The sequence below is a fragment of the Sciurus carolinensis genome, chromosome 10, assembly GCF_902686445.1.
Source record: "Sciurus carolinensis chromosome 10, mSciCar1.2, whole genome shotgun sequence".
NCBI classification, from domain to species: domain Eukaryota; kingdom Metazoa; phylum Chordata; class Mammalia; order Rodentia; family Sciuridae; genus Sciurus; species Sciurus carolinensis.
In genome coordinates this window covers 53,311,366-53,324,718 of record NC_062222.1, presented here as the reverse complement: position 1 = coordinate 53,324,718, position 13,353 = coordinate 53,311,366, and the positions used below count along the sequence as shown (strand labels likewise).

General features: G+C 35.4%; 1 protein-coding gene across 1 annotated transcript in view; it reads right to left on the bottom strand.

Annotated features, from left to right (window-relative positions):
- The window catches only part of Slc9b1 (solute carrier family 9 member B1), a 62,665-nt gene that overhangs the window by 14,476 nt on the left and 34,836 nt on the right, over window positions 1–13,353 (bottom strand). The window contains exons 6-7 of the mRNA XM_047565997.1: window positions 12,308–12,483; window positions 370–476 (exon numbers count right to left, since the gene is read on the bottom strand). Of these exons, the coding sequence (XP_047421953.1) occupies window positions 370–476; window positions 12,308–12,483 (283 nt within the window). The remainder of the gene's footprint in view (window positions 1–369; window positions 477–12,307; window positions 12,484–13,353) is intronic.

The window sequence follows — 13,353 nt, the reverse complement described above, 5'->3', positions numbered from 1 at the left end:
GTGTTAAAGGCTTGTTCACCAGTGTGGGGCTACTGGGAGATGGTAGAACATTTGGGAGGTGGGGGCCTTGTGGGAGTCTTCAGACCCTTAGGGCATATGCTCACGAAGGAGACTGTGGGACCCCTATTCCCTTCCTATCTTTTCTGCTCCCTGGATCATGATGTAAATGGGTTTGCTCTGCCATGTGCCCGCCATGACATGTACACACCCAGAATCAATGGGGTTAATTGATGGTGGACTAGAATCTCCAGAACTGTTAACCAAAATAAACCTTTTCTTTTATAATTCAATGATCTCAGGTTCATAATAGTGATAGAAAGCTAACTAACACACCAAAATTCTACACAACAGATTAACTTTTTTATTTACCTGATCATCACTTGGAAAATATCGAATAAAACATCCCAAAATAGTTCCTACCAGCACACCAACAAGTATGTCCCGCAAAGATGATAGAATATTATCAAGTATACTACCTGTAAGGGCACACAATAAGGGAAACTTTTCACACACACTACACATCAGAAAATCAAAGCTAGGTGGTTCACGAAGAAAGGTAACATTTTACAGAACAAATACACAAAATTGAACCTTTAATAGTGAATGTGAAAACCTATTTAGATCTATTTGAAATTAAATGTGTACATTCACATAATTTAATAAATATACACAACTCAGAAATTTCCATTGTATAAATGGGTCAGAAAACAAAGCAGTAATAAGTAACAATGGCTCCCTTTACCCACCCCAAACTACAAGATTAGGTGAGGTAAAGAAAAGAGAGACTGAAAAGGAAGTATTTGTAGTACTTAGCACATGTCTGGTAAGGGTTATATTAATCCTTCTTTTCTGATGTGATGTGCTATTATGCAAAGTAAACAAATCACTTAAATGTAAAAAGAACAACAACAATGTAACATAATTCTATTCCAGGGTTAAACCTAGAAATAGCCATGGGTTGATTGAGTTTCCAACATATTTTATATCCGCAGATAGCATATTTCCATATTTGTAGTTCTTAGCAAGTAAAAATAATGAACAAAAATATCTGATCCTCAGAGAAACAGTTCGTTTCTCCTCTGGTTATTGAACTCGTTCAAGTATGTAAATTTATATTTTAAAGAAATGTTTTTTCCATTAAAAGTAATAGAAGCAGAGTAGTGCCAGCAAGATGGTGGATGGAGAAGCCCCAACCATGGATCCCCCACAAAGACATTGACCGTATAATAATATATAGTCCAAAATCCTTTATAGAATGCCATAAGAAAATTAAGAAGTTGTAGTAACTTAGGCAAGTGCAATGCCAAGAACAGTGGCATGGAAACAAGTAAGAACAGCTACTGCATTATACCCATAATGGTCCTTACCCAAACACATACAGGTTCGCAAGACTGGGAGAAAATACTCAATTTGCCACTTCTCTCTAGTGAAAGGGAAAGAGAATAGAACTTTTTGGAGGTTGCCTGAGGTACTTGTCTATCTTAGGTGGCTCCAAACCTGTATATTTTAGATACCTGAGTGCTAATGAGAACAAAGGAGAGATCAGAGCCACAGATAACTAAGGGAGTAAAGGGTCCCTTAAAGAAACTGGAAAATCTAATTGGAATATTACTTGCATAAACCAAGAGAGGATGCATCCCAGAAAAAGTCCTCAGAATTGATAACCAGGCTAAAGGTCTTGTGTATATTGGGAACGGTGGCAGTCTTTTCAAGTGTTAAATCCCTGCAAAACAAACAAACAAACAAAAAAAAAAACCAAAAAACAAGGCATACAAAGAATCATTAACAAAATCAAAGGAGCAAACTAAGTCTCCAAATCTTAAAGAAATGGAGATGTGTGAATTACTTGACAAAAAATGCAAAATAACTATCTTAAAGATACTCTGAGAACATTAATAGCCAACTAAATAAATTCAAGAAATGATGCCTGAAAAAAATGAGAATTACAACCAGAAGATAGAAACTATTAAAAAGAACCAAAAAATCTGAACAAAAAATCTGAAGCTAACAAATAAGATAACTAAATTGAAAATTCAATAGAGGTGTTCAACGGTAGAGTGTATCAAGCATAAGAAAGGTTCAGTGAAATGGAAGATAGTTCATTTGAAATTATTGAGTTGAAAGAGCAAAAAGAAAAATAAATGAAGAGAAGCAAAGAGAGCATAAAGGACTTACAGAATTCCAATAAGCACATCAGAGTACACATTGTGGATGTTTCAGAAGGGTAAAGAGTGAAAAAGGGGCAGAAAGCCAGTTAAAGGAATACTTGCCCTAAATTTTCCAAATTTGAGAGGAAATGGTCATACAAATTTAAGAAACTCAAAGAACTTCAAGTGGGCTAACTCGGAGACCTAAAATGAAGCACTGTAGTCAAAATGTCAAAGACAAAGAGGGAAATTTGAAAGCAGTAAGAGAAGTCACTTGTCATATATAAGGAATGTTCCATAAAATACTAGCAGAATTCTCTGTAGAACCCCTGCAAGTCAGAAGCAGGTGGGATAATATATTCAAAGTGTCAAAAGTAAAAAACTGCCAACCAAGAAGAATATTCAGAATAGCATTCAGCAAATCTGTCTTTTAAAAATGCAGAAGAGGCTCTCTGTCCTCCCCATTTGACAGATAGTCACATCTTGTCCCATGTAGTGCCAGCTACATCCCTGAGATATGATGGTGATGGTCAGAGTGAACAGATTTGGTTGTGTTGGGCTCTAGGTCACCAGGGCTGCTTTCAGCTCTAGCATAATGGGTATCATCAGTGACCTCTTAATCGACCTCAAATACATGGTCTACATGTTCCAGTATGATTTTACCCATGGTAAATTCAATGGTACAATAAAGGTTGAGAATGGGAAGCATGTCATCAATGGAAAGTTCATCTCCAGAAGCGAGATCCTGTCAACATCAAATGGGGTGATGCTGGTGCTGAACATGTTGTGGAGTCCACTGGTGTCTTCACTACTATGAGAAAGCTTGGGGAAGGGTGGTGCTTCATCTTTGCCCTTTCTGCTAATGCCCCCCTGTTTGTGATGTGTATAAACCATGAGAAGTATGACAACTCCCTCAAGATCATCAGCAGTGTCTCCTGTACAATGAACTGCTTAGCCCCCTTGGCCAAGATCATCCATGACAACTGAACCCCTGGCACTGTGGAAGGACTCATGACCACAGTCTATGCCATCACTGCTACTCAGAAGACCATGAATGGCCTCTCTAGGAAACTGTGGTGTGATGGCTGTGGGGCTGCCTAGAATATCATCCCTGTATCCACTGGTGCTGCCAAGGCTGTGGCCCTGAAGTGAACAGGAAACTCACTGGTATAGCTTTCCATGTGCCCATTGCAACATGTCAGTTGTGGGTCTGACCTGTCACTGGAAAGAGCTGCCAAATACAATAACATCAATAAGGTGGTGAAGTAGGCATCAGAGGGCCCCGTCAAGGGCCTCCTGGGCTACACAGGGAACCAAGTCGTCTCCTGAGACTTTAACAGTGATAACCACTCTTCCACCTTCGATGTTGGGGCCAGAATTGCCGTCAGTGACCACTCTGTCAAGTTCATTTCCTCATATGACAATGAATTTGGCTATAGTAACAGAGTGGTGGACCTTATGGTTCACATGGCCTCCAAGGAGTAAGAGAACACAGAGGAAGAGAGAGGCCCTCTGCTGCTGGGGAGTCCCTGCCCCTAACTCAGTCCCTTAGTACACTGAGAATCTCCCCTCCCTCCCAATCTCTATCTCAGACCCCCTAGAGAAGGGGAGGGGCTGAGGGAGCCCTACTGTCACATGTCATCAATAAAGTTCACTACACCCATCCAAAAAAGAAGAAGAAGGAGGAGGACGAGGAGGAGGACGAGGAAGACTAGGAGGAGAAGGAGAAATAAAAAATTCCCCAGATAAATAAAAACAGAAAGTTCATCACTACAAGAGCTGCCTTGCGGGAAATGTTAAGGGAGTTCTTCTAGTAGAAATGAAAGAACATTAGATGAAAGTACCCAAGCATACAAAATATAAACTTTTATATTAAAGGTAAATATATAAATATAAAATCCTGTACTACTGTCATGGTGGCAAGTAAAGGATTTTTAATTCAGTTATGGAATTTAAAAGAAAAAATGAAAAAATAACTTTGAACAATGCAAATGACCATACAGTGTAAAAAGACACAATAGGTTAATCAATAACATAAAATGCAGAGAAAGAAATGTAGACGTTTTACATATTATTGATGTTACACTGTTATTAGTATAAAATAGATTGTTATAACTGTAAGATGTTTTTATGTAATTCTATAATAACCACAAATAAAAGACCTATGAATGATACACAAATGAAAGAAAAAAATCAGAACATGTTATTACAAAAACAAAAAACAAACAGAACAAATTAAAACAACAAAACAGTGAAACACAAAGTAAGGAAGCAAGAGAGGAAAAGAGGGATGAAATAGGTACAAGAGGGAAAACAGTAAAATGGCAAAGGTAAGTCCTTCTCACTATTAAGTACTTTGGATGTTAATGAGTTAATTCCACAATCAAAAGTCATCAATTGATTGAACAGATTAAAAAATCAAGATTAAAATACATGTTCTCTACAACAAACTCAGTTTAGATCTAAGGAAACACATAAGCTGAAAGTGAAAAATGGAAAGGATATTCCAAATAAAAGGTAACCAAAAAAGAACAGGAGTATCCACACTTATAATAAGCAAGATAAACCTTAAGTCAAATGCTATCACAAGAGATGAGGACTTTATATAAATGATAAAAGGGACAATTCATGAAGAATATGACAATTATAAATATATATGCACCTAGAAGCAGAGCATCCAAATATATGAAACTAATTTTGACATAACTGAAGGAAGAACTAGCCATGCCAGAAGAGTAGGAAACTTTAATAGTTCACTTTCAATAATAGAACAACTACAGTGTTATGGTTTGGATTTAAGGTGTTCCTCCAAAGCTCCTGTTTCTGCAGCAATATTCAGAAATAAAACAATTGCTGTAATTTATCAGTTTATTCCAGTTTGAATGAATAGGTTGGAACTCTAGGCAGGTGCGGTATGCCTAGAGGAGGTGGGTTACTGAGGGTGTGCCCTGGAAGCACATATCTTCCCTGGGGCCCCTTCCTCCCTCCTTCTCTCTGTTTCCTGACCCTATCTTGAGCTGAGAAGCTTTCTCCACTGGGCCCTCGCCCAGTGATAAACTGTCTCACCTTGGACCCAGAGTCATGGAGTCCGAATTTATGGACTGAGACTTCTGAAATAAATTTTTCCTCCTCTAGGTTGTTCTTGTCAGGTATTTGGTGACAGAGACACAAAAACTGACTAAAACACTCATGGAGGATCAATTAGAAAACAGGTGTTCCCAAGTTGCTGGGATTACAGGGATGTTCCACCACACTTGGTAGATGACTTTGAAACATTATAGTTTAACTGGATGGAACTGACATGTACAGTATACTTCAGCCAACAACAAAAAAATATACATTCTTCTCAAGTACACACAAGTACCTTCTCCAGGATAGATGACAGGTTAGGTCACAAAACAAGACTTAATACATTTAAGAAGATTGGAATCATACCACAGTAGAATGAAATGAAAAAGTCATAGCAGAAGGAAAGTAGGAAACTTCATAAACGTGGAAATGAAACCATACCCTCAACCAATGGGTCAAAGAAGAAATCATAAAAAATCAGAAAATTTCTTGAGACAATAAGAATGTAATCCCAGTTACTCAGGAGGATCACAAGTTCAAGACCAGGCTGGACAACTCAGTGTCTCAAACCAAAAATTTATAAAAAGGATGGGGGTTGTAGCTCAGAGGTAAAGTGCTTGCCTTGCATGTACAAGATCCTGGGTAGAATCCCCAGTACTGCAAACAAAAAAACAAACAAAAGAGAAACAACAACAAACACAACATACCCAAACTACTTAAAGGATACAGTGAAAGAAATACTAAGAAGGAAGTATATAGAGGTAATCATGTATATTAAATAAAAAGAAATATGTCAATTCAACAACCTAACTTTATACCTCAAGGAACTAGAAAAAGAAGAACAAATTCAAACCAATGTGAGCAGAAGGAAAGAAATAAAAAAGGTTGGAGTGGAAACAAAAATGGAATCCAGATAAAAGAAGAAAAAAACAATAGAACTAAAAGTTCTTTGAAAAATCTACAAAACTGACAAACCCTTTGACTACCTAAGAAAAAAAGAAGATGCCAATAAAAAAATCAGAAATGAAAGAGAAGGCAATGGATGCCACAGAAATAAAAAAGATATTATGAGTCTGCTACAAACAAGTATGCACCAACATATTGAATAATTTAGGAGAAATGAACAAATTTCTACAACCTTCTAAGACTAAAACATGAAATTAAAAACCAGAATGGAACTATAAATAATAACTGAATCAGGAATAAAAAACTCCCAACAAAGAAAATCTCAGGACAAGATGTCTTCACTTCAGAATTCTACTAAGTACATAAAGAAGAATTAACACTAATACTTTTCAAATTCTTTGAAAAAATTGAAGAGGAAGGAATGCTTCTAAACTAATTTTTATGAGGTTAGTATTACCCTTATACCAAAGCAAAGGATACTATAAAAGACATACGGCAATTTCCCTGATGAATATGCAAAAATTCACAACATAATACTAGCAAACTGAATTCAATAGCACATCAAAAGGATTACATACCATGTCCAAGTTGGATTTATCTCTGGAATGTAAAGGGTTCAATATACAAAAATCTTTCATTGTAATGTAGCATATTAACAGAATGAAGAACAGAAATCACATAATATCTTATTTGGTGCAGAAAAAGCATTCTACAGATCCTACACTCTTTCATGATTAAATCACTCAACTTTAACTAGTAATAGAAGCAAATTCCCTCAACATAATAATAGTTTTATATGACAAGCCCACAGCCAACTACTGAATGGTACAAAACTGAAAACTTTCTCATTAAAGTCAGGAACAATGTAAGGCTGTCCATTCTCTCCATTTCTATTTTCATGGTACTGGAAGTCCTAACCAGAGAAATTAGGCAAGAAAAAGAAATAAAAGGCACACATATTGGAAAAGAAAAAATAAAATTATTCTTTTTCATGGATGGCATGATCATATATGCAGAAAATTAACATTTTCATAAAAAACTTAGAACTAATAATTTCATCAAAGTTGCAGGGTACCAAATCAAAACTAAAAAATCAGTTGTGTTTCATATACTATGAAAAATCAGAAATGAAAATTTAGAAAACAGTTCCATTTATTCAGTAGCATAAAAAGAAAAAAGTAGAAATTAATGCAACTAAGAAGGTAAAAGACTTGTACAAAATATTGTTGAAAGAAAAGTAGACATAATGGAAAAATATCCTGTGTGCATGACTGGAATTCTTAACATTATCAGCATGTTCATACTACCCAAAGTGATCCATAGATTCAATGCAATCCCTATTAAAATCCTAATGGGATTTTTTTGTAGAAATAGAAAAAAAAAAAAAACCCTAAAATTCAAATGGAATACTGAGGAACACCAAATAGACAAAACAATGTTGAGAAAGAAAAACAAAGCTGTAGGCTTCACAGTTCCTGATTTAAAACATTAGAAAGCTGCAGTAAACAAATCAATGTGGTACTGGGAAAAAGACAAACACATACCAAAGGAACAAATGGAAATTCCAGAAATAAGCCTTCACATATATGGTCCAATTATCTTTAACAAGGTGTTGTGGTTTAGATATTAGGTGCCCCCCAGAAGCTCCTGTGTGAGACAATGTAAGAAAGTTTGAATGTGAAAGGATTGGGTAATAAGGGTGTTAATCGAATCAGTGCATTAATACTCTGATAGGGATTAACAGGTTGGTAACTGTAGGTAGATAGGGTGCGGCTGGAGGACGTAAGTCACTAGGTGCATGCCTTTGGGGTATATATTTTGTACATGGTGAGTGGAGACTATCTCTGCTTCCCAGTGCCATGTTCCTAGTTATTTACCTCTGCCACGCCTTTCCAACTTATGTTCTATCTCCCCTCCAGCCCAGAGCAACAGAGTTGGCCAACTATGGACAGAGACCTCTAAAACCATGAGCCCCCAAATAAACTTCTCCTCTAAAATTATTCTTGTCAAGTCTTTTGAATATCCACATGCACAAAAATAAAGTCAGGGAAAGGTTCATTACATTGAATTTGGCAAAGATTTCTTGGATATTACGTCAAAATCACAGGTAACAAAAGCAAATATAGACCAAAGGGAGTACATCAAACTTAAAAACTGCTGTGCAACAAATGAACAAACAACAGAGTGAAATGTCAGTCCTTGGAATGGGAGGACATAATTGCATGTTATCTCATATGAGAATAATATAAAGAACTCCTATAATACAATAAAAAAATTTTAAACACTCCAACTAAAAAATTGTAAAAGGCTTTGCTATGCTGAAAGTTTATGTTCTCTCAAAATTCATATACTGGAACCTTATACCCAGTGTGATAGTATTATGAGGTGGGACTTTAGCAGATGATCATGAGTGGGAATAGGGCTTTTATAAAAGGAATTTAAAGGAGTCTGTTTTCTGCTTTTTACAATATGAGGACCCAGAGAAGTTTCCATCTATGAGGAGAAGATCCTCACCAGGATCTTGGTGCCTTGATCTTGGACTTCCTAGTCTCAAGATCATGAGAAACAAGTTTTTGTTGTTTATAAATTTCCTAGAGTAAGGTATTTGGTTATAGCAGCAGTAATGGACTTGAAATAAGATATACAAATATCCAATAAACATGAAAAGACATTCAACATCTGTAATTGTTAGAAACATGAAAATCGAAACCAAAATAAGATGTCATCACACATACATTAGGATAGTCAATACGTACAAAATAACAAGTGTTAGCAAAGATGTAAAGAAATTAGAGTTCTTGTGCATTGCGGTGGGAATGTAAAATGGTACAGCAGCTACTACAAAAAACAGTTTGGAGGTTCCATTTCTGGGTACACAACCAAAACAACAAAAAGCAGGATTTTGAGAAAATATTTGCATACCTGTATTTACTGTACCATTATTCACAATAGCAAAGGGCTGGAAACAGCCCAAATGTCCACTGACAGATGAATGGGTTAAGAAATTATGGTATAGAAATACTATGAAATATTGGTCAGTTATGAGAAAGAAGAAATCACATACTACAACACTGGTGAACCTTAGGACATTAGACTAACTGAAATAAGTCAGTCACAAAAGGTCAAATACCAGATGATTCTACGTACGCGATCTGTCTAGAGTAGTGAGACTCATGGTCACAAAGTGGTGATTTCTAGGACCCGAGGGGAAGAGAAAATAGAGTTGTTTGATGGATATAGAGTTTCACTTTTGCAAGATGAAAAAGTTTTAGAGATCCATTACACAACAATGTGAACAGAGTTAACACTGCTGAATTGTACACTTCAAAAGGGATAAATGCATGTTTTTACCACAATAAAAAATAGAATTGTGAAAAATGGAAACAAACCAGCTTGATATTTTTTTGGAAGTTCAGTATGATAAAGGTGACATTTCCTTAAGTTGAGAGAGATAATATTCAACAAGTTGAAACTACTGTCTAATATTGTCTACAAACAAGGTTAGATCTCAATATCGGCCATGTTTCAAAATATTGTACTGAAGATCTAAATAATAAAAAATAAAACCTTAAAAATTTAAGTGGCAGTTTACAGTCATGAAGTTGAAAAGGATTGTTTAAACATGCACATGCTTAGTTTTTCATGGTCTTCAGTTCTCTACGAGTTAGGTTTGTTCTCCTGTTATATGTTCCTCTGGCACCCAACACTGTACTACTCATCATATTATTTAAAAAAAATTTTTGTTGTAGATGGACACAATAACTTTATTTTATTTATTTATTTATTTTTATGTGGCACTGAGGATCAAACCCAGTGCCTCACATGTGCAAGGCAAGTGCTACACCACTGAACTATAGCCTCAGCCCCTATTCATCATATTTGCAATAATCTGTTAATATAAGCTTCTTGAGAACATGGGCATGTCTATCTGCTGTCAGGAAGCAGTACAGTATAGCACAGAATAGTAATTAAAATGTTGTTCTAGATTTATATCTTGGCTCCTTACCTATTGGATCTGTGACCTTGACTAAGTTACTTAACCTCTGTTCTTTCATTTCCTTACCTGTAAATGAGTGGAAATATGTATGGAACTTACAGCAAGTACTAAGAAAGTTCTCAATAGAAACTAATATTCTTGTTCACTGTTTATCCTCAGTATCTGGCACAGTAGTTAACATAATGCAAGAGGAACACAAAAAATATTTTTTGAAGGAATGACTCATGCAAATCATGAAAAAATATTGCCAGAATTCACAATTAAAAATTTATATTGTCTGAATGGCATGTTATAAATAGGAACAACTATAGTATATAAAACAAAGGGTTATTGTTCTTAATTTTATACAGAATCTTTGTGAGTATGTGTCAGGGGGTACTGGGATATGAATGTAGGGACCCTCTACTATTGAGCCACATCCCCAAACTTTAAAAAAATTTTATTTTGAGACAGAGTCTTGCTAAATTCCTGAGGGTGACCTTGAACTTGTAATCTTTTTGCCTCAGTATCCCAGGTAGTTGGGATTACAGGCTAGCAACACAATGCTCTACTTATGCTGAATCTTGATATGTCAATAAGAACAAAAGATGAACTCATCTATAAGGAATATGCAAAAGATTTTCAAAAAAGAAAAGAAATTTACAAAACATTTCAAAATGTCAATAAACATGAACATTTGTCTTAACACCACCAGTACATAAAGCACTTAAAGAGATCCTACTTTCATCTATCACCTGTCAAATTAGCAAAATGGAAAAGACTAGAAGTTTATATTATTTTTTTAAAGATAGATCTCCTTATTGCATCCAGGTTGGCCTCAAACTCCTGGGTTCAAGTGATTCTCCTGCCTCAGCCTCCCAAGTACCTGACTCTACAGGTGAATGCCTGGCCCTAATACTTAGTTTTGAAGAGGTGGGGAGAAAATGGCAAGCTTATGTGCCCTAGTAAGACATATTGGTAATTCGTTTCAAAAAGGTTATAACTGTATATATTTTTATATCAACAAGTCCATTTTGAAGATTAATAAAGTTTTAAAATTAAATACATATATCCTCTATAAGATGTTTAACCAAGCATTACTTTAATGGTAAACACTGGAGTCAACTTCAGTTTTGAATAGGTTAAGTAATTTAGATGCAGGTCATTGAATATTATGCAACCATTAAAATGACATGGAAGTATATGTATTATCTATTCTGTGTGAAAAGAAACATGCTTGTAATAATATAGTTAAGTGCAAAACAATTCAGGTAACAAGAATGTATGAACAATGGTCAATAAGTTTTATGAAAATACTGGGAGGGCAGAAAAAGGGAAAGAAGAGAATAGAAGAGAAGTGAAGAGAGAAGTCTGGGTAGTTTTACATCAAAAGGTCAGAAGGAAATTTTTTATCTGTCTTTTTTCCCCCATTTATTTATATTGTTTGGTTTTTTTTTAAGAGACAGTATCTCACTATACTGTCTAGGCTGGCCTTGCACTCCTGAGCTCAAATGGCCCTCCTGCTCCAGCTTCCCAAATAGCTGAGATTATAGGAACACAGCACTGTACCCTCAGCTCTTTATTACTTTTCAACATAAAACATATTTTAATGCTTCAGTAATATAGAAGACTGAATTTCAAACACTATAGATAATTAAAGCATACTAAATGTGCAAATGCTTACTTTTACACTTCTGTAGTAACTTTCAAGAACTGATATCACCCTGGGAGTCAGAACTGTGTAGTAGGATCTTGTCCCATCATTACCAAACAAGGCACATGGTTGTCTTGGCTTTTTATGTTTAAATTGTCTTAATAGTAGAACCAATGTTTATTAGAATGATCAAAAAGGTACATTTAAAAAAACAGCAGTTAAGATATTAGTAGTACTAATAATATTGCTGATTAGCTTTTTCTTAATGAAAACTATCATGAAATGCCAAAGCATCACAAGCAGATAAATAGTAATGATATGGATTATTTAATTAATTGAAATATTAATTAATTACTAAAATGAAATCTTTGTTAAGTAGTAGTTTTTCAAACCACTGAATTTCATCATTGGTTTAGAATGAACTTTCTACAAAGTATAAAAAAGATGTGAGATTGAAAAGTCTTGGTTATTAAATGAAAAAGCAAAGTCAAAAAGCCTGCTTAATGGATTAGAGAAAAAGACCAGGAATGCCATGGCAGTTGCTGTGTTGTTTACCTGTAGAGAAGACTATGCTCAACATCGTGTTGAAACCAGTGATAGCCATAATGTCATCCAAACTGCTAGCAGCTATTAGTAAGGTTGGGATGCCTTTCTCAATGCCATATCCTTTTTCTTGCAAAAGCAGCATGGAAGGAACAACGACAGCAGGAGAGACAGCACCTAGTACAAAACTGAAAGAAAGACTTTGAAAACCAGTTTTTAAAATGTGCTTTTAACAGCGTTTTATTGTAAACTTTGCAAGAAACATATTAACCTTTTTAACAATTTCATATGCAAAAGAAACCTCTGCTTTTGAATGAAAATCATTGAATGGTGATAAAGCTTTCCATGAGTTTGGTGCTAGCTAAAATTTTATAGAGATGCAGCTTAAGATGTTGGATTGAGCACAAATTGCAGCCTCTCCCTCTGTCCCTAAATTATTTCATATGAAGATATAAAGATAGTATGAAAATCTATATCCTAACTAGAAAACAAAAAGGGACTCCCAAATGGACATGAAACTATGCATATTCCAGCAAGGTAAGAGACATTTTAGGATTTAAAAAAAGGAAATCCATAAGCCAGAATGTATATAAACAAAGACTGCTACCAAAGATATGGTACAATTTTAAAGGTGTTCCAAGCCCAGAATAGGCAGATGCTGGGAGCGGGAAGATCTATGAGGAGACCAAATGATTATCTGAAACACCACGGAATAGCCAACAAATCTGCCTTCCACACCATTCCTACCACCCTTGTCAAAGATCACATTTTCCTATTTATGACAGCTTGTTTCTGGGTTCTCTATTCTGTTCCACTGCTCTATGTGTCTGTCTTTATGCCAGAGCCACACTGCTTTTTTGTTCTATTATTGAAGGTTTCTCAAGTGGCATTCTGTAAGCTCCTTAGGTTCTACTTTTCTTCTTCTTTTTCATTCATTTTTCTTTTTGCTCCTCAAACTTGGTAATTTCAAGTGATCTGTCTTCATGTTCATCAGTTCTTCTGCTTGATCCAGTAGGTTGTAGGTCCCATTTAGCATATTTTTAAATTCAGTTACTATT